We start from the raw sequence: 27275 nt of genomic DNA, 5'->3' as shown, positions 1-27275 counted from the left end.
GTCTACCCCACTAATCTAGTGTCATAAAAATAGCAGTAATTTTTTTTTATTGGTAAGATTTTTTGTAATAAATGTGCAGTGTACAACAGAGGTAAATGAGAGTCATTAGTCAGCTTTGTCTTATCAGATCAGAATTTTATTATGTTAATGGAAAATGTGTGACACAAACCTACCAGGTTTCTCTTAACTGTTAGGGGAGCCACTGGACTTGAGCTTTGTGGAGGCAGCAAAGATAAAGCTGGAGGCACGCAAAGGGTTGTGGGAACTGCTCAGTGTCTGCGCAGCTCAAATCCAGGAGTGGAAACTTCTCATGTTCAAGAAGGTGCAGCAGTATGATATTATTTTTCGATTATGCTTGAAACATTATATCAATATTCTTTTCATGATCAATATTATATATAAATCTTGACATAATTTATGAAAAAATAATGACAATAAAAGTGTGTAACTGTTGGGAGTTGGTAGTTTGTGGTGCAGAGAGCCCAGGGGAGAGTCAGCGAATGGCTGCAACAGGCTGAGGAGTTGGCCCAGAGCATCCCGGCCAGTGACACTGTGCTCAGAAATGCCCAGCAGCTTCTTGAGGGCTTCAGCCAGCAGCTCTCAGTGCTGGCCAACCTTAACAGCCCCAAAATCAAGCCCAAACAATGGAGGAACATCCTGAAAGGTTGGAGAAAAGGCACAAGTTCACACACTGTCATATTTATGTATCCATCTGCCATCTCACAGCTTGTCTTTCGTGGTCTTTCAGCAATGGACCTTCTCTGCACCACTGAGAGAGACTTGACTGTTGCCGTCTTCTTATCCAAAAGGCTATTGGAACACCAGGATGAAATCAGTAAAGTAGGGTACAGAGGGTCCATTTTGCTATTATTTTTGGCTGAGCGGTAGTGGAAGTCCATCATAATCAGAATCAGAATCTTTGTTCACCAAGTATCAAGTGTTTAAGGAATTGCTCTTGTTCCAGGTGTCAACACAAAGAGGTACACAAGATATAAGATATAAAAAATGTAAATAGGCTATAAATGAGCAAACTGCAAGTAGAAAGGATATACAGTACAGCAGTGTAACATCAAAGTGCAACTGTGTGTTTGTATACTGACTGCAATGGTGGAACTGGGAAGGCTCTAGCACAGAAGGCAGTGGCTGAGTGCATTACAATGTGTGTAATAATGGTATGGCATGGGATAGGCAGCGGCTAAGTGATTACAGTGTGTGTAATAATGGTATGGCATGGGATAGGCAGTGGCTGAGTGCATTACAGTGTGTGTAATAATGGTATGGCATGGGATAGGCAGCGGCTAAGTGATTACAGTGTGTGTAATAATGGTATGGCATGGGATAGGCAGTGACTGAGTGTATTACAGTGCGTATAATAATGGTATGGCATGGGATAGGCAGTGGCTGAGTGCATTACAGTGTGTGTAATAATGGTATGGCATGGGATAGGCAGTGGCTGAGTGCATTACAGTGTGTGTAATAATGGTATGGCATGGGATAGGCAGTGGCTGAGTGCATTACAATGTGTGTAATAATGGTATGGCATGGGATAGGCAGTGGCTGAGTGCATTACAGTGTGTGTAATAATGGTATGGCATGGGATAGGCAGTGGCTGAGTGCATTACAGTGTGTGTAATAATGGTATGGCATGGGATAGGCAGTGACTGAGTGCATTACAGTGTGTGTAATAAAGGTGTGGCATGGGATAGGCAGTGACTGAGTGCATTACAGTGTGTGTAATAAAGGTGTGGCATGGGATAGGCAGTGACTGAGTGCATTACAGTGTGTGTAATAAAGGTGTGGTATGGGATAGGCAGTGACTGAGTGCATTACAGTGTGTGTAATAAAGGTGTGGCATGGGGTAGGCAGTGACTGAGTGCATTACAGTGTGTGTAATAAAGGTATGGCATGGGATAGGCCGTGGCTGAGTGCATTACAGTGTGTGTAATAAAGGTGTGGCATGGGATAGGCAGTGGCTGAGTGCATTACAGTGTGTGTAATAAAGAACTTACATTACAAAGCGTGTAACAGATAAATGCCTGGTCACATACGAAGCCTTATGTGCCGCAGATTTGTCGAGAAGCCAAGGCTGAAGCCAACATGAGGGAGGCGTTTCAGGAGCTCAGGCGCCATTGGGAACGAACGCAGTTCTGTCTGATCAGATTTATTATGACAGAGTGGGGGGAGGATAATCCATGGAAGTCTGTCCCCATCAGCAACATTAAGCAGCCCGTATCCTCCATGCCCTGTGATGGCAGCACATTTACCATAATTGGTGAGAAGATTACAAATGAGAATGATATAGCTGTCCAATGTCTGTCCTCCTCAACATGTCCTTGGATGAGAAGATGTAATTATATTTGAAGTTTACCTTTGTAATCAATCATACATCATTAGTTTTGTTGCTGCTTGAGTCTCCCAGTCTTGTCCTCTACCTGTACAGGCAAATGCGGCAACTAAGCACAGCTTTCTACAAAATTATGTGAGAAAGACCGCGGTAACTACCTCAGTTGATCACTAGAGGGTGACATAACCTCATTGCTTTAGGCTTACTGTATTGCCCGCATGTGTTTCACCCTATTTAAATGCTTTGTTCTTTGTTCTTTGCTCTGCCTCATGTTTGAATCCCCTGTGTTCGCATTCAAAGGCTGCTCCTTATGTTGGTCCTGCGTATCAGATCCACTCCACTCCTCTAACAGGGGATTTCAGCTTTTCTTATATCAGGGAACGCAAGATTAAAAAGGACCAGAACTAGTGCCCCACTGCCCTTAATGCATTATTTTATAAATAATTAACAAATAAGGGATGGGGGTCTTTCTTGCTGGTGACTAATAACATGCATTATGTAAAATGTACAAATGGATCGAGTGCATTTTGTCATGCTTCAGTGGCACGACGGTGGGTTGTGACCTTTGTCAGTTTGGTTTGAGTAACAACACACACTTTCACCACAGTAACCTGGGTTCAGTTCCTGATTAAGTGCCTAAGAAGAGAAACAAATCCTGTTATATCTGTTTTCAGGTTGGGAGGACCTTCTGACTCAAACTGGAGACAGTGTGATGACTTTGTCCACCATGCTTTTGTCACCACATGTGGCAGAGATTAGGCAAGAAGTGGAATATTGGGTGCAGCTGCTGCAAGAGCTCGGTACAGTCCGGGAGAGCCAAGTCAGACGTGCTAGCATGGTTGCTAAGCAACATTTGTCATCAGTGTGTTTATTTCCTGTTTGTTGTGAATCACACAGATGAGCTGCTAGGCTTCTGGGAGAGGTATCAGCAGAGATGGGTCTTCCTGAGCAAAATGTTTTATGAGACAGGTGTAAACATGCAGAAACCAGATCTGGTGAGTTTAACTATATTTTTAGTGGTTACTTTAATGGTTTTCTTAATATACTAATTATGGAATTTTAATTTCAAGTTTTAAATAAAAATAAAATACATATTTAGGTACAGAGAGACCACATTTCTTATTTTTCAGTAATTGGAATATTACTATTTATAAATTTGTAAAGTGGTAAAGACCAGCTGCATTTGTGCTTTGCAGCTACTGACTGTGGTGCTGATTCATCTTGCTGTGATTGTTCCTTTACAGGTTGAGAGGTTCTGTCAGGTTGATCTGACATACAGGGAGATGGTTCAGAACGTAGCAACAGACCCCCATGTGCTCAACATCGTGCAGCCGGTGGATATGAAAAGACAGGGACGCTTCCAAGGGTCGAGTCTGCTTGCAGTCTTTATGGAGGGATTGTCCATCATGGAAGGGATCTGTAACCAGCTGCTCCACCTCCTGGACTCACCACGTAAAGAATTTCCTCGACTCTGCTTCCTCAGTGACGGGGAGGTGACCAAGCTTCTCTTCCTTCATCCCACGCCGTCCCTGTTACTTTCAACAGTGAGGAAATGTTTCCGAGGTGTGTGCTGGCTGAAGGTTAATGCCGGCAGCACTGAGATGCTTCACCCTAAAGAGATGGACATTAATAGTAGCATTGCACTGACTAATACACAGCTGAGAGTTTGGGGTGTAATTGGACCACTGGGGGAACAGGTGAGCTTTCTCCAGGCCCTGGAGCCCAGTGTTGATGCCGTGGTCTGGCTCATCCAGCTGGAACAGCAGCTACAGTGTGCTATGGTGCAGCTGACATATCAATGTACAGCTGTGCAGGAGTCACTTGAGCCTTTAGCTAAAGATAAAATACTGGAAGATGTACCGTCACCTAGAGGTCAGGGTTCACCCACTGGCCTCAGTAGGCAGGTCAGAGGGCAGAAATCAAAAGAAGCTGACAGGCTTACCTCATTCTGGAACCTTCTATTAGACTTTCCTCTGCAGTGTGTGCTCCTGGCAGAAGAAGCGTTATGGCACAGAGAGATTCAGGAGGCTTTCCTGAATCCAGCGCCAAGTAAGAAAATCAGTCTACGCACCCGTTATACTGCGAAACTGAAAATATTATGTCGCATGATCCAGAATGGGTTTGCTGGCTTCGATGGGAGATTCCAGGATTCTTACTGTACTACAGTGCTACAAGCTCTGATTCTGCTCGCCATAAAGCATAACCGTCAGATTGATGGGCTCTTGAATCTAAAGGCCAACTTGGAGTCATCTTTTGAGTGGCATAAGCTATTGAAATATCGATTCAGTGTCGGGGATCAAAGTGGGCAGAGTAATTTATCCATGACTCAGGGGGATAATGAATTACAGAAGCAATACTGCTTTGTGGACATCTTGGATTCCCAGTTCCCCTATGGTTATGAGTACCTGGGCCCAGATCAATGGATTATGGTTAATACTCTGTCCTCAGACAGAGCAGCTGTGGGGATCCTTCTCGCTCTCAGTAGCTTCAGGTGTGCTTTTGTCAATGGGTTCAGTATGTCAGGGAAGAGTAAGACTGTGGCCCATCTTGGTGCAGCACTTGGGCAGCCAGTGGTCACTTTGCAATGTTCCCAAAATACAGCTCCTGTGGTTATTCTGAATATGCTTCTGGGTGCCCTGCAGACTGGAGCTTGGCTAGTGCTAGACGCTGTGGATTCCTTGATGCAGGGCACACTGTCTCTTCTAGGGCAACATCTGTCTGATATCCATGCATCACTCTCAGCTATGCAGGGCTTTGGTTGGAGTAAGCATGCGTCTGAGGAGCTCCGCTGCTGGGGGCAGATATCATTGGCAGGGAATCCAGTTTCACCCAAATTTGGCTATGGCTGCGTGATAATTTCATCAAGCTGTCACATATCTGATGTTCCAGAGAATTTGCGACTTGCCACTCGGCCCGTGTCTTTGACTCAGCCGGACTACAGGCTCATTGCCGAAGTGTCACTGGCTGCCCTGGGATTCTCAGAATCTGCCTCACTCAGCTGCCACCTGGTCACTCTTTTTAGCCTTGCAAAGGATTCACTCTGTTTCCCAGAATTCCTCACTAATGGTCCATCATCTTGGCTTGTTCTTCTAAAAAAAGTCATTGATGTTGCTGGAGCATACCTGTATCAGCTTTGCAAAGCTTGGCTAAACGACAAGGACAATGTAATCAGGGGGAAGCTGGGCAAAGGGGCATGCTTGTCAGGCACAGCTTTAAGACTGGAAGAGAAAACAGAAAGTGAGGGCAAAGATCCAGTTATGGGCCACCACAGATGCAGCCACCAGGCCTCTGCTGTTTTCCATGCAGTAGTTGAGGAGCAGGCTGTCATCAAAGGTGTAAAATCTGTGCTCCTGTCAGCCATATTTGACCCCAGAAAGGCCTCGCACTTCTGCACCATTTTTGAAGAGATCTTCCAAGCTGCTTCCTGCCCTTCCCTTTATTCACAGTACACAGATGAGGCTGAGCTGGTCATCCTCAGGACAGCAGTGAACGAGGAACTGCAGGAAAGTGGTCTGCACACTGATCCCATAATGCTTTGCAATGCATTATCGCTGTATCAGTCCCTGAAACGTGACCAAACAGTGCTATTAGTGGGACACCCAGGAAGTGGCAAGACAATGTGTTACAGAGCTCTGTCTGGAGCTCTAAGGAAGCTGGCAGCACGGGTTCAACAGGATGTTGGTAGCGAGTGCAGGAGTTCTGATATGGAGCAGAATTCCCCAAACTGGGTGTCTGTTAACACAGTTCTCATATTTCCTAATAGCTTATCCCACAAAGAATTCTGGGGAAGCTGGAATGAGGGGCAGGATTGTTGGTGTGACGGGGCATTCACGAAAGAGCTTAGAGATTCAGAGTCGCGAGGCTTCTCCATCACCAGCCAGGCCCCAAACGTAAAATGGATAGTTCTGGATGGGGATCCTGCGGCTCAGCCAGGTTGGCTGGATCCGTTCAGCACCATATGCAATCCTGAAGATCCTTTCCTGTCCCTTCCAACTGGAGAAAAGATACGTCCATCAGAAAGGGAACTCAAAATTCTGGTGGAGGTGTCAAACCTGGAAAACGCATCGCCATCAGTTATCACACGCTGCAGCCATGTGTACCACTCTGGGAAGGATATATGGAGAGCTGTATGGAAAGCAGAGCTGCAAGCCCTTTACAGGGAGCAGGGTCTCGACGAGGTGACTCTGAGGATGTGGACCCGACTGTCAGAAGACTTGTTTGACAGCACCCTGCTCTTCCTGACACGTGAGGTGTCTGTGCTGCCTGAAGATAGACAGGAAAAACTCAGCAGAGGGGTTGTGTATGGCTTACAGGAAGTGATGTCATTTATTAGAATCCTTCATGCATTCCTGGTGCATTTTGGGAATGGCAGTACATTGACACCCCAAACCTATAATAATGAAGGTAAATGCAGTTCCTTAAATGTATATAAAACTGACAGCATTTAAATATAGGCATAAGCCTGTTTATTGGTTGGTTCCCGCCTACGCCCGTTGTTCCCGGGTCACGATAATAGATTGATGGATGGATATTTATTTAAATATATTTGAGAATGCCATTTTTGTTATGTAACGGCGAGGCATGGCGGTACAGGGAAACAGGTGTGGGAGTCCAAGAGTATAGGTGAGGATTCCACATGAGGTAAACGAGGGGGCGTGGCACACAGGAGGAACTGCACGATCGGGATGTGACAATTTTCATTTTGTAGGGGATGCAGATTTTGCAACTGTTAGTCTTCTATGCTAACTGAGTAGAAGAATTAATCCGTAATATTTTAAAGGCAAATCTGAGTTAAAAATAAAGCAGTTTCATTTCTAAGACTACTGTAAATACTCTGAGGTGAAATAGAGCAGTAAGGAAATGCTTACTGATTAATCAGATTATCACTGGCCTTGAGGTGTACACTGATACTGCTCTGTGGCCTGGTTCTAGTGGCTGCACATACACATTGCCCTGCAGAACCGGTGGTATCCACTGGCCCGCAGGAGCTGCAGATGCGGAACCTCTTCGTTGTAGCCTACATCTGGGGCTTTGGGGGACACCTGCATCCCAGGTTAGCATTTATAATAACGTAATAAATTATTAAAAGCAAGTTTTATTGCCTTTCTTTTGTTCTGTTGTTGGGTGACTGAACATTTTCTTAAACACTGCTGGCGGTTCATGTTCCTCTCGAAGTCAAACAAAGTTGACGTTACTGTACCTCACCCAACACTGCATTTAGGATAGAATAGTGAATCTTTATTGACCTACAGGGGGAAATTCTGTAACATTTTACTTAAAGCACCCATGTATAATGCATCACATATACTTTCATTATGCATTATAATGCATTCATAAAGTATTATACACGACTATAACTATTAATAAAAAGGCATAACACATCATAGTCATGTTTATTATGCATTATGAATGCTCTGTGAAGCTGTCATCTATAATGCAGTATAGAGTCCCTTCATAATGCGTTCTTAATTCTTATAATGACTATTATAATTCATTATGAAGGTATCTATAGTGCATTATAGATGTGAGCTTCATAAAGCATTCATAATGTATAATAAACATGGCTATAATGTCTTGTGCCTTTTTATAAATATTTATAGCTGTGTTTATAATACTTTAAGAATGCGTTATAACTATCTAAAATGCACTACGATGACTGCTTTAAGTAAAGTGGTACGCAAAATGCCCTTTACCCTATCTTGCACTCCATGAAGCTTGGGGTGTGGGGGGTGTCATAGGGAAGGACAGCTACCATGTGGTGCCCAAGAAGCTGGGGGTTCAGGGCCTTGCTCAAGGGCAATGGCTATTCTGCAGAGGCCGGGCACAAACCAGTGACCTTTGGATCACAGCCACTGAGGCTTGACCCAGTGAGCCACACATGACTGTGTAATGTCCTTTGTAGTAAACCTTTCATTCAAGTATATTCTTTAGTAATTACATATGGCTGGTGACTGGAGAAACTGTTCTATGGCTTCTCTCTAGGTTTTGGCCCCAGTATGATGCTTTTGCCCGTGAAGCCCTATACCACAGCCGCTACAGGGTGGAGGTGCCTGCTGGGGGGCTGATATTTCAGCATTTTATCAACTTCAATGAGGGGCCCCAATGGGAAGCCAGCACTGGTATCTGTAGCACTGGGAAGAGAAGCCTACCCCTTTCCTACCCTATCATCCCACAGGTGTGCTCCAGGCACGATATTGCACTAATTTATTTTATATTCCATCTACTAATTTGGTAGGATCTGACTGGCACTTACCTTGCTATTTTCATTTCAGAACGGTTATATTGTGACTACAAGCTAAATACTAATCTTCAAATGTATGTACATTAATCATGTTGCCTGTTCTTGGCAGTATGAGAAGCATGCCTTCCTGTTAGATCTGATGTTAGAAGCCCGTCAGCCAGCACTTGTGGTAGGGGAGAAAGGATCAGGAAAAACCACACTGTGCCGATCCTTAATGAGCCGGGAACGTCCACATCGGCGCCTCCCTGCAAGCCCCTGCCTAACGACTGCTGACTTACGAGGAATTCTGGAGAGTTTGGGATGCCAGAAGACAAAACTGGATAACATGCCTGTCAGTGTTCAGAAAACTGGATGCCTACTGTTTGTGGATGACCTACACAGTGCCCCTTGTGGTAGGCGGTCAATAATGCTTTTGGTTAATTATGAAATTATTAATCCTTCGTTGCTGAACATGTTTATTGGAATTTATCGTTTCTTCTTTATGTGAGGCTTAGATATTTCTGGGGCTTCTATGGCTCTGGAGACTCTGCGTCTCTCCATGTCCAGAGGAGGTGTGCTGACCTCTGACGGCCTCCGTTTCAAGCTCTTCAGGTCAGGAGCTTTCAGCTACCTGGCTACCTGCAGCACACCTACAAAGGACCACCTCAGCTATGGTAGCATCACGCCACGCTTATCACGTCTTTTCTCCATCTTTACGTTACCTGACCTGTCAGAAGAAGTGTTGTTCTCCATACATCATCCCAGACTGCAGCCGTGGCTAAAAGAGGTCCAAATCATGCCCCATCTGAAAAATGTATCTGCCTGCATCATTTCTGCAACACTCGACCTGTACCATCTTGTGCAAGAGAAATTTCCCCGCAACATGGAAAGGCCCTACCTCATGTTCTCCCCATGTGACTTACAAAAGGTGTTTCAAGGGATGTGCCTTTGGGGTCCACAAAGATGTACCAGACAGCCGAACAGCAGCACCCACATGCCGATCTCACAGTCCTCGTTCTATTTACACCCCTTCACGATGGCTACTCATGGGCTTTTAGCTGACTTGCTCAGTATTGTCCGCTTGTGGATGCATGAGTGCTTGCGTACATTCGGGGATCGCCTCTGCTCTGAGGAAGAGAAAAAACTCCTGATATCGCTTATAGTTCAGGTTTCTGAAGTGACCTTTGGTGAGCGGGAACCATCCCAACATTCCGCAGACAAACTGGGCAATGAGCCTAGCATTGTGTGTTCAGCCCCAGTTATGGAAAAAGCACATTTGAAGAAGAGTCCACGTTCTTCAGGCAAATACAGAAACAAACAAGGGGAAGAGTGGATCTCATCCAGCTCAGAGACTGACCATGAAGACACTCAAGATAACTCAAAGGATTTCCCAGGTAAGGAAATCAATTTTAACTCCAGAGTCAGTTGCTGTGTAAGTGAGGAGGAACTACAGAGTGAAAAATTCTCTAAGAGTTTTGAAAATGATAATGTTTCCCAAGGAATAAAAGAAGAAATGATGAAAGATATGAAGCCAAAAAACCTTGGGCCAAACTTTGGACCAATGTCTGATGATATCTCAGACCCTTCAGTGTTATGGCCTACCCCTCCTAAACAGACTAAGCCACCGGACAAGTCTGATTGGAAGAGAAGTTTTAAACTGGTTGCCCAGTGTCCACAGAAAAGTGTCTTAAACCCAGTAATAGTGACTAAACAAACTCCTACTCTTGGCTTGCTTCCTTTGGATCTGCTCCGGGGCATGGAGATCACCATCCAAGATGCAGTCTTTAGCCCCGAGCTTTCTGAACAAGCGCATTCCTCAGCTCAGCAGAACTTCAAATATAACGCCGCATACCTAGAGCGGGACCCAGGTGTACTCTTCCAACAGCTGCGAAGAATCATGAAACTCAGAGTGGGGACACAATTAACTGAGCCAGGCATCAGCTGCCATGGTTATGCTATGTTCGGGCAGAGACTGCACCAGCTGGCACATGTCCTCCGTGCCATGCTCATTCCTGGGGGGCATGGTGCCTTGTTTGCAAAAGTAAAGGGCACGGGGCGCAGGACCAATGTGCGACTCGCGGCCCAACTAACAGGCTGCCGACTGCTGGAGGTTCATGCTGGTAATGAGGCAATGTTACACCAGTTACTGAAGGAGGCTGCCACCCGGAGTGGGCTGCATGGCAGTAATGTGGTTCTATTAGTGCATGATGATGCCAGCCAGCCTATCAGAGATGAGATTCTGTTAGTTATGGCCAATGGCAGCTTTCCGGACCTCTATTCCAATAAGGAACTGAAGGAAATGATAAAGAAAATCAATGCAAAGATAAAGAACTCATGCAATCAGCTGAGGGAAGAGGAAGGGGTAGCAAAGTAAGTATATTTAACAAATTTTGGTAACACTTTCTATAAATGCCATGTCTATAAGAATCTGTGAAAACATTCAAAATGCACTATAATGCATTATGAATGTTCTGTGAAGCTGTCATCTATAATGCTGTATAGAGTCCCTTCATAATGCAATACAAAGCATCCATCCATCCATTTTCCAAACTGCTTATCCTACTGGGTCGCGGGGGGTCCGGAGCCTATCCCGGAAGCAATGGGCACGAGGCTGGGAACAACCCAGGATGGGGGGCCAGCCCATCGCAGGGCACACTCACACACCATTCACTCTCACATGCATTCCTATGGGCAATTTAGCAAGTCCAATTAGCCTCAGCATGTTTTTGGACTGTGGGGGGAAACTGGGTACCCGGAGGAAACCCCACAATGACATGGGGAGAACATGCCACACACATGTGACCCACACACATGTGACCCAGGCGGAGATTCGAACCCGGGTCCTAGAGGTGTGAGGCAACAGTGCTAACCACTGCACCACCATGCCGCCCTGCAAAGCATCCATAATTCCAATATCAACCATTATAAAGCATCATGAAGGTGATGCATTATAAATAAGAGCTTCATTGGAGCTTGTGAAGTACAATAATCAACACTATAATGCCTTATGACTGTCAGTAGAAGATGCTGTAATGCTTTCTTAATTCTTATTCTCACCATTATAAAGCTTTATAAAGGTATCTATAATGCATTTTAAATGACAGAGTTCAGTAAAGTGTTACCAGTATTTCAACCAATGTGTCTGCTTGCATGCAATACAGTATATGCAGAATATGCTACTCATATTTTTCTGATTCCTAATCCTGCATTTATACTATAATGGTACTGTTTCCATGCCTGTTTATTAGAATACGTACGGGCACTGTGTGTCTCTGAGGGTCAGCATTGGTGATCAGAAGGTCTCCGATTCAGGTCCCATGACTACATAATGTCACAGTTGGGTTTCCTGAACAAGGCCCTAAACCCCAGTTGCATCAGGGAATACCATTTGACCAGAATCTCTCATCCTCACTTTTACGTTGCTTTGGACTAATGTGTCTAATAAGCAAATAAATGTTGTGTATTATGCCATAAAATTATTACTGCACTTACAAAATACATCCAATGTATCAGATTCTTTCGTCAGGTCGAACAAAACATGCATGTGTTCCTGATAATGCCTCTGGAGTCCAGCAAAATGTTGGGGCAAACTGGGAATCTCTTATGGGGGTCCATTGCCAGGGCCACGGAGCTCTGCTGCTGTGTGGAGGTCTACCAGCCGTGGAGTACACAGTCCTTAATAGAGGTTGCTGCTCATCACCTGAAGCAGAACATACAGGTGTCTGATTTGGGTGTCCAGGGTAAGTCATCACCATGTGTAGGTATGGCAGAGCTCTAAAATACATTTCCTATTTATAATATTAGTAAAATTTCTGAGTAAATATATTTTGTGATATTATTTCCATCTCAGTGGATGGTGCTACCTGGCTGAGCTCAGTCCCCCTGATCATGGCAGGAATCCACCAATCAGCACTGGCGTACACAGAGACTCTGCTTCCGCCTTTGCATCTTTACAGCCCCCAGACATACGCACACCTCATGGAAAACTTCATCTATTTATGCAAACATCTGTCTGATAAGATTAAGGATGAGGCCAAGAAGTAAGGATATACTTCTTAATTATTCACCACATAGATTTTTGATACGTGTCTATTTCACATAAATAGCCAGTGACTAATACTGTACATATGAAAATGTTTATTCCTAAGTAATTGACAATTACGTTTATGTATGGTTTCGCAGAATGACCACAGTTCTAAGTCATTTGAAGGACATGACTAACGAGGTTGATCAGTACAGAGAGAACGTTCTGACAATCAGAACCAAGTTAACTAAAGCACAACAGGTAAACCCGAACATCAGCCAGGTAAACATGACAAGCAGAGATCACTAACTGTGACACTATGCAGGGGAGAATAAACACCAGTTTATCTTTGGCTTGCATCTTCTGCATCTGTGGGGATCAGCTCCACAGCCCCCTGCAGCATGAGGTGAAGACGGCATGGGTGCTTTATGACCAGGCACGGCAGGTCCGCCTGCTGGAGGAGGAGCAGCTGGCCGGCCTGGAGGAGGCCAAACGGCGGGCGGAGCAGCGAGTGGATGACGCCTTTCAGCAGGTTCGGCACTGCAGGGCAGTCTGCTCTGAAGAGGTTAATCTGCTGACCAGCATGTTCGTCTCCTGTTTTGGGGATGGTTATTAGATACCGGCAAATATCCCTCACATGGCATAGCTATGACTGGGACCGTGGGAGTACCTAGACATTCAAGGACCCCAGTCAAAATGTCACCCCATCTTCCAATTTTATGTATTTTACTTAAGGGCCCAGGTTCTCCATGCCCCAGTCATGCCATTGGTTGGGACACTGCAAGTGAAGAGGTCATCATATTTTAAGATGGAAAATCACCAGGTGGCATCAGTAAGAGGCATGCACTGATACAGTGTGTTTCCATACCCACCACATGACAAACCACCTCAGGGATGAGAACCTGAGTGTAGCCCATGTGATGGGCGATACCTCAGCACCACACTAGTCTGAATGGACTAGTGTGAGTTTTTTTCCAGTGGTTGGAGTGCCAATCCTGCCACCAACCCCCTAGTTTTCCCCTACGTTTTCCTAAGTTGGAGGACCTCCTTATAAGGCTGGATATAGAGTAACATCATACCCAGGATGAAGCAATTACAGGTTAAGGGCCTTGCTCAAGGGCCCAATGGGGTAGAATGCCTCTCGGCATTCATGAGATTTGAACCAGCAACCTTCCAATTACTGGCACAGATCCCTAGTCTCAGATCCACCACTGCATCTATAAAGGTGGCATCAGTGAGCTTAGAAAAATATGAAAGCAGTGTATGTAGGAGGGCAATAATGTTTACGAATGTCAAGGAATTTTAGAGAAGTTTGATATCTATTGGCACTCTTTCAGTTTGTCACACCTATTTAATTAAACATGTTACAAACAAGCAAAAATTAATATTCTGCATGTGGTTCACACACATTTGAAAAGTCTGACCTGAACTCTTTACTTTTCATATCCTAAGTGATCCTATATCAATATATTGCTCATAAAAAGTTTCTACATATGTCCATCATAAGGAAACCTGAGGGGAGAACTGTAACTATATATCTGCTATCTAATGCTGAAAATTTCTCAACCATGGTTATATTCTGCTTCCTTTTTTATGTCTATTAGCATCTTTCTTTACAGAAGATGCTAAAGTCCCTTCTAGCCTTTGTGGATCCTGCAGCACGTTCCCCCTCCAATAACTGCTAATGCTTACTGCATTCATAGGACGTCTTGGCAAATTTAGTCGCGCCCATCTGTCCTTACACAGCAATCGGAATTCATAAGCAGAATTAATCAAATGAATCACTGAGGGAATGACTATATCTATGTATTTATGAAAATTAATTTAATGTATCCTTTCCAGGTGAACACATCATTTTCGAAATGTGTTGTACATGCAAAATGTTCTAGCTTGATGTTGGCTAAATATTTTAAATATAAATATTAAATATTTTCCAAACAAAATTTTACCCAATAAATCAGGACTCATTTATAACAGATCAATAAATTAGGATTGTAACAGATTTAAACATTTTCCCACTTTATTTTAAAAAATTCTTTTCTAAAGTTAATCAAGCACACCATAAACACACAGTCCTGATAGATTCATTAGAACAAGGCTTCCGTGTTCATTCATTTCTTCGCTGTTTGTCAGGCTTAAAGCACTTTCCCAGCTTGCCCGTCGCCTGTTTCTCCAGGTGAGCCCTTTGTACCATGCTGCCGTGCAGGCAGTGCAGTCTCTCAGCCAATCAGACGTGAACGAGGTGCGGCACTACAGGCAGCCCCCGGACGGCGTCATGCCCGTCATGGATGCCATCTGCTTGCTGTTCGGCCGCCCCTGCGGCTGGGAGAGCAGCGTGCAGCTCATGTGTCAGCCTGACTTCTTCCAGGTCAGAGGTCACGACCAAATTAATTCGCCTGCTTTGTGTTTTTTGTCTTCACTGTCATAAACCTGAGCTGATATTGGTCACAGTATGATACTACTAGCATACATGTAGACAGAAAACAGAGCTCAGCTGCCTATTAACGCACATTTATATTTTGATAACAGATGAGGTACATTGTTGTACTGATCAGGCGATGGCCCAGACATAAACACACCAGAGGACTGGGGTTTATAATGACCAGTGAAGTGAAGGTTTTCAGTAGTTAAACTTCATGAACTACTTCATAAAATTATCTGTTACGTTAATTATATATTGTTTTTACGTAAAGTGCAATCTGATCTATAAGTCCTAATCAAGAAAGATGGCAAGCAAACTGGATGCCATTACTGAAGATCAGATCACATTTTAAAACAAGAATTTTAGACACGATTTACTTTCAGTAGCTTTACAGTAGCTTTAGCACTGATCCTGCTCTGTAGACTGTGGATCAGAACGTTATTTCTGAACAGAAGGGGGACAGAGGGGGATTTGTGGTATGGAAGCAGCCAGATGATTATAGCTGTTCTGCTGTCAGGAGCTGGCTTGCTATGACCGGTCCAGGGTGCACGGGCAGCTGTTTGAGGCCCTGCAGCAGATGGTAGAGCGGCCTGGGATGCAGCCTGAGGCGGTGCGTGGCGTGAGCCGGGCCTGCGAGTCGCTGTGTCTCTGGGTGCACGCTGTCTACCAGCACGTCTGCGTGCAGCGCCACGTGGCGCCACAGGAGGCACTCCATGCTCAGCTGGGGACCCGTCTGGCAGAATGCCAGACCCGGCTGCATCTGCGCCAAGTGCAGGAGGAAAGTACTCACCAGCTGCTGCGGGACACAGAGAAGCGACTGCGAGCTTCCGAAGAGGAAGGGGAGGAGCTAAGAGAACGGCTGCACCAATCAGAAAGCTGGGAGCAGGAAGGTGCTACGGCCATCCGGTGGCTGGAGCCGCATATTAAGGCCTGGAAATCTGTGGCTGAGGTGGGGGTCACTGCGATGCATGTTTATGCATATTTACATACATAAAGTCTATAATCTGTAATCTTCTGTGTTAAAGGAAACATGTTTGTGAGACTAACTATTCAAGCAAAATTTAATTAATTTTCCCCAAATCAGGAAGTGTTAAATCTAGACTGGATGCACTATTAATAACAGTTGAATTTAAGTAAATAAAGTCTTCTTTATGATACAAAAATCTAAATAAAATGCTAAAACATCATCCTTCTCTGCTTCTCTTCAGAGATCAGAGGAGAGTGCTAAGACAGCCGCAGGTGATGCTCTGATCTTAGCCGCAGCTATTACCTACCTGGGGCCTTTCGGGCCGGACGTGCGATGCGAGCTGCTGGAGAAATGGCGTGAGCTGTGCTGCTCAGGCTGGATCAACCCCACCCCTGAAGATCCCAGGAGAGTGCCGCTCAGTCCTCCAGGGCCCGTCTCAGCAAACGCAGCTTGCTTTGCGCCCGTGCCAGTGGCCAGGGATGTGTTCCTCCCTCTGTCCCGAGCTGTGGGCGTAGTTCACGGGGTACATCCGAGCTCCAAACCCTGCCTGCTGATAAAACTGCTGTTGTGGGGAGTCTGGGACCATTGTGCACGACACTGGCCCCTGCTGGCAGATGTGCAGCAGCGCAACAAGCTCAGCTCAGCAGACAAGGGATGGACAGGTGACCTGCTAATCTCTGTGTCTCTTATGAGCGAAATGATTCTTGTGTGCTGGTGTTGAAACTCTGACACTGAATATGATGAAACAATCAAGGAGTCCAGTTATTATTTTATCAATAAAAAAGCTACTGTTAGAACTTTTTTTTTTTTAAATTGGGATTTTAAGGTGTCGTCTCATTGCAGAGGATGTGTGAGTGACATGTAACTGATAAGTGGTGGGGTGGCAAAATGGATTAGTATTGTTGACTGACACATCTATGCTTAAGGAAGGTAAGAGGCTTGATTCCCACCCTGCTCTGAATATGTTTGTGTCCGTGACCCCCATCCCATCTGGGACATACACAGCCTTATACCCTGCGTTGCTGGGAATGGGCTCCAAATGTCCTTGCTGAGGAGTGTAGGGTAGCATACTGGTAATACTCATATAGATATATAGATAGAATTGTTCAAAGTGTACAGCAGTTATTTTATTGATTGTGTTTGTCATTGGCAGGGGGGTTCTCTATGAAGGACTGCAGTGCTTGGAATGGGAGGGGTTATGATATAGTTGTTGATGCTACTGACCCCACCCTGCTCGACAAGATAAGGCAGAGTGCAGAAAAAGGTAGGAGGCTCACTATACACGCCTGGCTGGGGCCTTGCATTGCCTTTGCGGACATTTTAAGAACCTTCTTAGTACTACAAAGGCTCATTCTGTGTTAACTGCTCCTCAGGGTCCTCTTTGTGTGAAGCAACAAGAGCATCTGTGCTATTTTCATGAGGCATTACAGTAATATTGACCACGTTTTAAATAAAACATCGAAGGCTCAATTTTACTTACCAGAAAAATGCACTTTAATAATTTAGCATGTATAGTGCTGTATTTAAGAACAGTGAAGGTAACTAGCTTAAGTTTTTTTCCAGCAAAATTGCTAAATAGATGCCCTTATATAAAACTATAGGCTAAATGTATAAAAAAATGACAAACTATAAATTTCTACACTTTCCCCCATGGCCAAACGATTCTTTAGTTACTTAATGGTGATGCTTGTGCGTTTGCGGTCTCTGCAGGCAGTTCGGTGCTGGTGACACATGCGGAACAGGCTCCTCCATGCCCCGAGTTCCTGCACCTCCTGCTGCGCCCCAGCAGGAGCCGGGCCTCGCCTCTGAGCTCGCTTCTTCACACTGTCCACCCCAAGTTCCACCTGGTCCTCAGTACCCCCTTGCCTGTGCAAGCGCTACAGCATGGTGAGAATAAGACAGATATGAGCACAAACACCGTTTCCTTTCATCGCCTGATCCCTGACACCATCTTCTGCAGAGATCCACCCCTCGATACTGGCCAAAGTGCAGGTGATCGACTTCTCCCTGGGTGCGGCCGAGGTGCAGGACGTCCTCCTGATGGAGATCGTGCAGACCAGATGCCCTGGGCTGTGGAAGCAGCGATATCTCTTCTTAAGAGATCAACAGGCTCTACTGGAGAAATTGCAACAGATAGAGGTGAGAAGAGGGAAGCATATTTGGAAATAATACTAGAAATGGTAGATAATACAGTATGTAGTTGGCTTCTGTAATGACCACTAATTATTATGATTAATTTACCAATTAAAAATTCGATTAAGAGACCTAAAAACCCTCCGATTGGGCACGTTGAAGGCTGTCTTTATTCACTGGCTTCATTCTGTTTATTTCGCAGACCTCCTTACTGGAACACATCCATCAGTCATTCAGCCCAGTGTTGCAGGACCCGCACCTCTATCCCCTAATGTCCACTTATCAGAATGCAGCCTCAGGCCTGCAGGCGGAGCTGGCGGAGGTGACCCTGGAAGTGGAGCGCCACGATGCCATGCTCGCTACATTCCACAGAGCCGTCAGGCTGGCGGCGGACCTCTATCGGGCACTGCAGGAGGTTGCTCGCCTCTGCCCACTTTACCGCTTCCCGCTCCATGACTTCCTGCAGGTGGTGAAGGAGGCCATCATCCTAAATAAGCACCTGGATGGAAACAGCAGAGGGCAGCTGCCAGCCGGCACAGTCGTGGCAGCGATCACGGACACGCTAGTGCGCCGCGTGCTGGAGCACTACCAGCCCTACCTCTTGCAAAACCATGTGACCCTGCTGTGGCTGCTGGTGTCTGTTTCTCATTGCCAGCACAACGAGGGCTCCTCTGAAGCTGAAAGGGTCGCCTTCCTCCATGGACTGGCAACAGAGCCCTCACCTGAGGCTAATGAGCCAAAAGCTCTGACTTCGCCCTATCCCACATGTGAACCATCGTGGATTCCTTTGCACACACACTCAAAGGTGCTCTGCCTGGAGAAGCTGCCTCCATTCGCAGGTTTACTCTCCTCCCTGCAGGCGTATCCTGAGCGATGGCGGGAGTATCTGCGCTTCCCGTCCTCCACAATCATGGGGCCTGTCCCATTCTCGGCCTTTAGCCACCTCTCCACCCTGCAGCGTGCGCTGCTCTGGAAGACCTTGCTCCCACACTGTCTGGCTGCCGTGGTGGACGACCTGGCAGCGTGCCTGCTGGGCCAGCCCGCCGGAGCCTCCTTGACCAGTGCTGCCCCAGAGGTGACCTCCACCATCCTAGATAAATCAAAGGGCACGATCATTCTCATGCTACCAGGGCAGAAGGGACAGCCATATACTCACCCACTGCGCTGGCTGAACCAGGCTGCCCAGTGCCTGCCGGACAAAAAGGTGAGAAGGAATGATAGGATGGTTATACATTAAAAATGCAGAGCAATCACACAAAAACTATAATGTTAATTAGGGTAATGCATTGTATTACTTTATGATCTGAAGAATTTCTTATTTAAAAGGATTCTAATATTTTTATTGAAGGTGAACGTTCAGGTTGTTACCTTTGGAGGAAAGTGTCACAAGGAAGCCGTGCTTGCAGTACTGGATGAGGCTGTCCAGAAAGGCCATTGGCTGGTTTTTAACAATTGTCATTTACTGGACCAATGGGATGAAGATGTGGTGTACAGGATAACTCAATTAGTGTCCTGTACTGGTCAAGGTGAGTTGAGGTTTCCCCTTTACCCCATGCTCATGGTCAGATAATACTATGATACTTATGACATAATTGTAAAAACAAAAGAAAAAAAACTATTTGTTCTTTTCAGGTAACATAACTGGTGTAAAGCAAGAAAAGAATCTGAGCCCAAGCAGAGATGGTAACAGACTTGCACAGCCAGGCTTCAGACTGTGGTTTATATGCCAAGCCCAGGCTCCCTTCTCCATACCAGGTACTCTCACACTACTCAGAGTAAGGACACCTAAGCAGTACAGGCTGTCACTTATCGTCTGATTCACTCTGCTTACATGAATGAATGTAATATCACTGCAATATCCATCACATGCCAAGCTACACAAAAACCACATCACCCAAAGTCAATTTTATTTTAATTAAGCTGTGACTAACCCAGCTTTTACTTTTTTCCCAAATTCGAAAGTTGCAGTGAGGATGAATGCGACATGTCTGGTGTGCAGTTCCCCGAGGGACCTGAAGGGGGTGCTAAGTTACTCACTGCAGCAGTTTGCCTCTGCTGCTCGGGCTGCTTCTACTTCTTCAGAAGCACTTCTGCAATGTTCCATCCTGCATTCAGTACTACTGCAGCATCAAACCTACCTGGGTCAGGGACATCACTACAGCTGGTGAGAGGCGGTCTCCTGTGATAGCAGGGGAGCCATTCCTTCTTAATCTTAATCATCTTAATCTGATGGTTACATGCAGACCAAATCCTCATCTACATGGCATCATTCCAGTTTATAGTAAAGGGTTCTTCATGGACACAGATGAACGGGATAAAACTGTATCTTCTGCTCAGAGAGCTTGATGCAGCTCAAACTCATATCTTGCATTATTTATGTGTTATATTCCTTGGCAGAATCCTGGCATCAGTTTTTTTTCAGTAAACATAATGTTCTTTGGTCTCCATCCAAGTTGCATTAATGAGAAGCTTCCATGCAGGATACAGGAGGACTTGCTTGTACTGCTGGATGCCGAGGTCCGGTTTGCTGGCCGCCTTGCTGACCCAGCTGCTGCGCTGGAGTACATAGCAGGTGCTGGGCTTTTCCCCGGGTCAGAACTCCTGAACAACTGCTCACATACACTGATGTTTTAAATCATTATTAGCACTCTAATATCCAGGCTTTCCTCTTCTGTCATTTCTGAAACGTTTATTTTATAAAATCATCCTACAAACTCCACAATTGCTTAAACTCAGCCTGGTAAGGTTTTTGCATTCACTTTCAGTAACTTTCCCTCACTGATTCCCTTACCAGCAAGTTAACCACATTCCTGTTCTGTCCTCAGCAGTTTTAGTGTATGGAGGACAGATTGCAGACTCGGTGGATTTGGAGACCGTGGAGAGCTTGGCCAGAGTCTGTGTCAGACCGCCGCCTTCTTCTCAGTGGGACAGTGGCCCCCTCTCTGAACTCTTCAAGATATCTGGGTGCTCTGGTAGTCACCTATATCTCCCCTTAAAACAGCCTCATACAGCAGACTGTCAACTATGTTTTGCTGCAGAAAAACAGCCCATTATGTTGGGAATTATGATTTAAAATTCATGTTTTGAATTTGCAGTGCTGCTTATGTCCAGCCTCTTTATGCAGACAGTAATTCTCCAGTGACCCCGTGTCAGTCCTGTAACAGCACTCCGTCATCTGTGTACCATCACATTTTTCTTGGTCTCAGGTTTGGCTGAGCAGCTGAATGGACTGCTGGCCCAGGTTCAGGGCTTTCCTCACCACAGCGACCCCACACTGCTGGGCTTTACCTCCAGGCTGGATGTGGAGCTGGTGAAAGAGCAGAGTCGCTCCCTGGACCGTCTCCTTCAGCAGCTGTCTGGCCCCTGGGGCCACTTACCAAGGAGCAGGATGGAAGGGGACGACCCTCCAGTGTCCGATCTGCAGCATGTCAGGGCCAGACTGCTGACCCTGAGGGACATGCTGGGCATAAAGGGAAGCCAGAGACCTGTGGCCAGCAGCGCAGTGTTCCTGTGTCCCCTGCAGCGTTTCCTTGAGCAGGAGATGGACTGTCTTATTGAGGTTGTATCATCACTGCTTGCAGGTCTCACACTCTCTCCCCAAAACACCGGACCGGCTTCCCCTGCTCCCACTCTTTTAGGCCTGTCCCGCATGGAAAAGCAAGCAGAGCTACTCAGCGCCTACCTGCAGGAAGAATCCATCTGCACTTACTGCCTCTCTGCGTTCTTCAACCCCCACGGCTTCCTAGCGGCCCTGGTTAGGGAAGGAATCCGGGACAAGCATGTGGACATCAGCCAGGTCTTCCTGCACTTCCAGGTATGACCAATTGATTGAGGTCACAGCTGTATAATTACTTGCAATATTTAACTTTTAACCGAAATGTACACCTACTCCATTCACTAGCATTCTCCAGAACATTACATCTGTAGTTACATACAGAAGTTTGAGGGAAACAGGGTAATATACTCATTTACTGGCATTATAGCAAAAAAACGGAATACCAATTGATGATGTAGCATTTCCCATCAGTACACGTCCTCTATGACACACAGCACTTCACTTCTCTCCATAACTTCAGGTGCTCAGTGCTATAGGCCTGCCAAACTCTCCTCCTGATTCTGGGGCATACTTATGTGGTCTGGAACTGCAAGGAGCACAGTGGGACACACAGCTGGGGGCCCTGCAAGACACCCCCTCTTCCAAACGCTGTCCGTTTCCCATCCTGTGGGTCCGACCCAAAAGTAGGGCTGTGAAGTCATGCTGGTCTCAGGATAACCCGCCCCTCAGTGTTCCGTCTTCCCTGCCCCTCTACCACTGCCCTCTCTACCTGGAGGCGGGGTCTCCGGACACTGGAATGAGTTTGGCCGAGAAGAATATAATTACACGGGTCCCTCTGGCATCCGAACTGGATCCAGGGCTGTGTGCAGTGAGGCGGGTAAGGCTGGTAAGCTCTCTGCGACACCCTGAGAGCTACATGTTGTCACAGTGGCATTAGCCGAAACTTTTCTGCTCACAATCTTCAAATTAACAGTGCTAGAGACTCATGACCCTGTCCTGATGGACTTCCCTTCAGTAGACGTTGATCACCAGTTGAGATTATGTTTATTAAAAAAAAATTAACTACTCTGGAAATCATATCACCTTTGCCCAACAACAACAGTGTGCACTATATCATAAAGCTGGATCAAGATTCAGTTCTATAGGTTACTTGGTTATATTACAAGGTAAATAAAAATGACAATTCAACGTTTTAGGAAGTTATTTTTTTTGCCAAACTGGCTCACTGTAAAACAGTGAACATAAATAAAATATGACCTTCCTCAAATGCAAGTATGTTTTCCTTTTTTATACAGAATATTTCACATTTGTACAAATGTATACAAATTCCATGACAAGACAAATCTGCTTAAAAGGGCCCTGAGAAATGACAGCTGGTTTAGCCTCTGTGACTTTCTGTGGTCGTGTTGGTCTGGAACCATAATGAGATCATTTCCCTTAGAGCTATTAAAATTACTAAACATTAAGAACGTTTGTTATTTACAGAACCAAACTTTGAGACCAAAATGCTTCCACACTCAGCACTGCACCATCAGGATTCTCTGTTTTCCAGTGGCCTGAGTTCCAGGGATTTTCTTAGCTTTGCATCATTAGAGATGCTCCCTCCAGCTTCTGTGGTACAGAGTCTCCATGCTCTGGCTGCAGTCTCTGTATCATGTCTCTCCAGGCCTTCACAATCCATCCAGTCTTGTTTCCAGACAGCGTTGCTTCTCGTTAATCATCACCGTTTCTTGTACACACATGGCTTTAGCTCCAGGCCGCTAGTTTTGCTTTTCTCTGGTGCATTCCCAGTCTTCACAAACTCAAAACTGTAAAAATATCTGTTTTCTGTGTCCTGGAGAAGGATAATAACAGCAACATTTGTTTTGAGCCAAAAAGCAAATAGAGAGGGAACAGAGAGGAACAGAACCATTGGCTTACCTTGGAAACCAACCTGAACCCAAGAGCAGAAAGTGCACCCAAAAAGCTGCGTACATTCTCAAATCTACTGGCCACCTCTGCTATTTTCAAGACACCCCTACACAGAGACAAACAGTGATTAAAAGGGGCAATGCCAGACCTGAGGAACATGGATATACATACTTTGAAAAGCAATTATGTACCTTGGATCTGCAGCTATTTAAATATCATGATGCTTAGAATAGAGCACACTAATGTGCTGTGTCCAGACAGAAGCCCCCTAAGTGGTCTGCTGACGTGGACCAGGAGGTGCCGGATTTGGTTGTTAGGTTTTAGGATCTTGACATATGCATTAGTTAGCCAACTGCTGATGACTTCCTACATAAACACAAGCCTCTGTGGCAATATGCATGATAGAATAATGGGCAAATTAAAAAAATGTGAAGTTGTTCCCAGTCTGCCCTGAACATGGCCAATCCCCTGACTCTCACCCCATCACAAGCACGCGGCTGGCTTCCACCAGGAAGTCCCTGAGGTTGGTCCCCATAAGGGACAGACAGAACACAGCAATATCCACACTGGCGTTAGGAAGAGGAACCTGCAGGCAAGAGGATGGAAGCAAAGTGAGTAAGACCCAGGGAAGGTCCTGTGGGTGTCAAGCCGAAATGCAGACAAATGCGATCATATGACTAAAAAGCATTTTTAAAAATGCCATCTACGCACCTGAAGGTAAACTTTGCAGTTCAATAAATATACAGATCTGTAAACAATACTCTTCAGCCAAAATAGTTCAACGCTAAAGACTAGAAGGTTTTACAAGATGCGATGGGTTTGGTAGCATGCATATTTACACAGCCAACCAGAGGAAACATCCGTCTTGCATGTTGCATGTAGTAAGTCCCAAAGGGTTTGCAAAGCAGTCCGAACATATAACACAATAAACCCCAGAGCAAACTCACATTAGCCATGTCGCAAACCGTAACAATGTCGCAGACAGGTGCCAGGTCAAAGCTGTGGACTTTGTTCCTCACGCTGCGTGCAATCTTGCAGTCCCCACACCCAAAGTCGGCCACTACCCGGGTGGCTGGCCTGAAACCAAATGGGAAGTTTCTCAAAAACAGTACGTACTCACTCACTCGTGCACACTGCTTCTGTGCTCCCAACTATCAAAGTCATAGTTTTCAATCCGGAAGTGTCCCCGTAACTCACTTGTGCTTAATGTAGGCAATGATGGCATCCACCGGATTGGCAGGCCAATGCTGAACCTGTGTCGTAAACCCACGATGGTATATGTCGAAGGCTTGGGGGTCTTGCTTAAACATGCGCCTGGCCGTGCTGCTGGTTGAGGTGTACAGCTGCTCGTTGATGTAGCGGAACCGGGCTGCTTCCAAGCGCTGCTCCATTCGGAACTTCAGGGCAGCTGAGCGGTCAATAATGCCCTCTGTGGTCTTCCCTCTCTCCTCTTCTACCCCACTGTGACTGTCCTCTGTCTCCTCCTGCACTATTCTCCCCTTGCCAACTGCCTCTCCATGTTGTAGCATCTTCTGCAGTTTTTTCTTTTGTGCAATCTGCTGCTGAACCTCAAATGTACTTTTGATTTTGGCATCTTTCTTCTCCTCTCCGTTCCTTGAGGAATTCACCTCCCTAGACTTTGACACTCGACATGAAGATTCACCGGCCACCTGCGATTCACCTTTGATCCTGCCAGGTTTATGTTCTTTTTGTTCCTTTTGGGTGGTGTCACCACCCACGGACACAGCATTTGCTTCTATTGCCCCTGCATGTTGGCTGCTCAGCTGAATATTGTGGGTGTCCTGCTTTCTCCGTTTTGTTTTATTCTTCTGTGTTGGAGCACCTTCCTCCTGCATTGACATATCTGGGTTTCCACCATTTTTTATCTGTCGATTTTCATCTGCTTTGGGGACACTCTGCGGCAGCTCGTCATTTTGCATGTACTTGTTTTTACACTTCCTCTTGTTCTTCATCTTGTTCTTCCACTGCTGGCGGCTTAACCGTGTCTCCTCCTTACCTGCAATCTGGCTCGTTTCCTTCTGGAAATCCACCCCCTCACTTTCATTTACTGGTTTTGTATTTTTCTTGTCCAAGGAGCCTTTTGATATGAAATAAGTTTACAAAATACCGTCAAACCCACAGTACAGCATGGATCTGCTGGATCATCATGCCTACATCTCAAAACTGGCCACTCATTTTCAAATAAACTGAGATCACTGTGCAACAAATACAATTAAAATACTTACCTTCTGGTATTTTCTCCTTTTTCTTCCTTTCTATCACTATAGTTCCAGGCACCACCTCCGCCTCTTTCTGCTTGCTTTCATCTTCAGTTGGTGCCGATCTCCTGTGCTTTTTGCTCCGCTTCTTCCTCCTCTTAGCAGGCAAGGTTGTTCCTTCTGTCTCGCTATCTTCGCTGGCCTCGTGAGCAGTGCCGTTGGTCCAGGTGGGAAGCGAGCCCAGAGTATGGAGTGTTCGCAGCAGGCTTCTCTTCCTGCTAATCTTGGTCTGTCCAGCAAAAACAAAACAATGGGCAAAGAAGGAGTCTAAGATTTGAGCACATACAACCATTCATAATGCATTACAGTACTCATAATCTGAATATATACTATATCTGTAAAGTATTATTTTTTTTTTGTCCAAAAAAATTCCATAACTGACTGAATTTGACGAGATACTCATAAATACAGTATCCACACTAATCACTTAATTCACTCAGGGTAAACTACGAACTGACCGTAGCATTGAAGTTTTCTGGCATCGGCGTGCCGTGGATTACTGCTTCCGTAAGAGCTTTTGCCTCTGGACCATCGTTCCATTCAGCCTCCTCAGCGAACATGCTTTTAGTGAAATCAACGCTGCTGACACTGGAGAGATTACAAAACAGTGGACAGGACGAATTTGGATTTGATTTGCAAATATAAATCCCATCAATCTTCATCTAAATTCACTAGCTTTATCGTGATACAATTTCTATAACTTTATGTCTCGAATTCCCGACATTCTTTAGCCACCAAGCTAATAAATTTGACGTTACAGTGCCAGCCGTTACCAGAAACCAACTCATTACAGACAACTACCTATATTTTTGGGACAATTGGTTTTACCTTGGACGTCCGCTGAAGGAGACTGAATTTAACTGTAATTTACTGTATTTAACTGAAATTGTCCAAAACACGTGTTCACTGTAAATTCTATCAACTACGACAAGAACCCCACTGCGCATGTCACCCAGAAGCACCATAGACCAAACAGTCCATACCCAGCTAATTACGTCATCGTTATTGCAATGCATGACGGGACACTAAGCTTCCGATACTGGAAACCCGATTAAGCTGAATGTCTGTATATATGCATCACAAAATATACTTAAGGAACGTATTAAAGTAGTTTTGAAAACTAAAGCACGTCAGACCCGAGCATATACGAACTATTTTACTGCGAACACTATGAACTATACTATTTATTTAAGAGTCAGCGAAACATTTTAAAACAGTAATCCAAGATCGTTATTATCTTTAAAAAAAAGCAAAGCACATTCACTGTAGTTCCATGAAGGTCTTATTTATGTGTTGTGTTTGGTATTATTTAGAGAACACATCGGTACATTCACTATGCCCGAGTAATGCAGCTGTTCTAAAACAAGTAGCCCCGGGCTAAGGGGATGCGCTTCCGAAAGGGGGCGCTGTGGTGAGCGA

At 45.4% G+C, this 27275-nt stretch overlaps 2 protein-coding genes across 8 annotated transcripts in view; one reads left to right on the top strand and one right to left on the bottom strand.

Annotated features, from left to right (window-relative positions):
* Positions 1-22917, top strand: part of LOC125711543 (dynein heavy chain domain-containing protein 1) — a 34102-nt gene extending 11185 nt beyond the window's left edge. For 4 of the 7 annotated variants that reach the window (XM_048980535.1, XM_048980531.1, XM_048980533.1 and 1 more), the window contains 29 exons: positions 195-322; positions 466-664; positions 749-840; positions 2068-2272; positions 3019-3144; positions 3242-3339; positions 3589-6748; positions 7277-7397; positions 8327-8519; positions 8695-8977; positions 9074-10934; positions 12078-12304; positions 12415-12604; positions 12747-12849; positions 12971-13120; positions 14765-14956; positions 15528-15959; positions 16219-16639; positions 17131-17241; positions 17688-17864; positions 17938-18116; positions 18313-19314; positions 19459-19636; positions 19743-19865; positions 20073-20274; positions 20591-20682; positions 20936-21082; positions 21317-21924; positions 22187-22917. In XM_048980535.1, coding sequence (XP_048836492.1) covers positions 195-322; positions 466-664; positions 749-840; positions 2068-2272; positions 3019-3144; positions 3242-3339; positions 3589-6748; positions 7277-7397; positions 8327-8519; positions 8695-8977; positions 9074-10934; positions 12078-12304; positions 12415-12604; positions 12747-12849; positions 12971-13120; positions 14765-14956; positions 15528-15959; positions 16219-16639; positions 17131-17241; positions 17688-17864; positions 17938-18116; positions 18313-19314; positions 19459-19636; positions 19743-19865; positions 20073-20274; positions 20591-20682; positions 20936-21082; positions 21317-21924; positions 22187-22603 — 11417 coding nt within the window. In that variant the 3' untranslated portion in view covers positions 22604-22917. The remainder of the gene's footprint in view (positions 1-194; positions 323-465; positions 665-748; positions 841-2067; positions 2273-3018; positions 3145-3241; positions 3340-3588; positions 6749-7276; positions 7398-8326; positions 8520-8694; positions 8978-9073; positions 10935-12077; positions 12305-12414; positions 12605-12746; positions 12850-12970; positions 13121-14764; positions 14957-15527; positions 15960-16218; positions 16640-17130; positions 17242-17687; positions 17865-17937; positions 18117-18312; positions 19315-19458; positions 19637-19742; positions 19866-20072; positions 20275-20590; positions 20683-20935; positions 21083-21316; positions 21925-22186) is intronic. The other 3 variants (XM_048980537.1, XM_048980538.1, XM_048980536.1) reach the window with 3 other exon arrangements.
* Positions 22918-22939: 22 nt separating this feature from the next.
* rrp8 (ribosomal RNA processing 8) lies at positions 22940-26839 on the bottom strand. The gene is made up of 8 exons (XM_048980539.1): positions 26685-26839; positions 26315-26444; positions 25824-26085; positions 24775-25675; positions 24525-24654; positions 24057-24163; positions 23587-23683; positions 22940-23500 (listed from the first exon to the last, which is right to left on the bottom strand). The coding sequence occupies exons 1-8, from the start codon at positions 26819-26821 to the stop codon at positions 23387-23389; spliced, it is 1878 nt and encodes a 625-aa protein (XP_048836496.1). The 5' UTR covers positions 26822-26839; the 3' UTR covers positions 22940-23386.
* Positions 26840-27275: the final 436 nt, after the last annotated feature.

This window comes from Brienomyrus brachyistius, chromosome 17 (assembly GCF_023856365.1).
Source record: "Brienomyrus brachyistius isolate T26 chromosome 17, BBRACH_0.4, whole genome shotgun sequence".
Taxonomy (NCBI): Eukaryota; Metazoa; Chordata; class Actinopteri; order Osteoglossiformes; family Mormyridae; genus Brienomyrus; species Brienomyrus brachyistius.
Note: the sequence above shows the minus strand (reverse complement) of the source record. Positions and strands in the feature narration are given on the sequence as shown.

Excerpts from the sequence above, each read along its gene's own strand:
- rrp8 (XM_048980539.1), bottom strand. The coding sequence starts at position 26,821 with ATGGTGCTTCTGGGTGACATGCGCAGTGGGGTTCTTGTCGTAGTTGAT. Across the intron at positions 25,676-25,823 it reads AAAGGAGAAAATACCAGAAG|GCTCCTTGGACAAGAAAAAT; the intron begins GTAAGTATTTTA and ends TCATATCAAAAG. Across the intron at positions 23,501-23,586 it reads GGTTCAGGTTGGTTTCCAAG|GACACAGAAAACAGATATTT; the intron begins GTAAGCCAATGG and ends ATCCTTCTCCAG.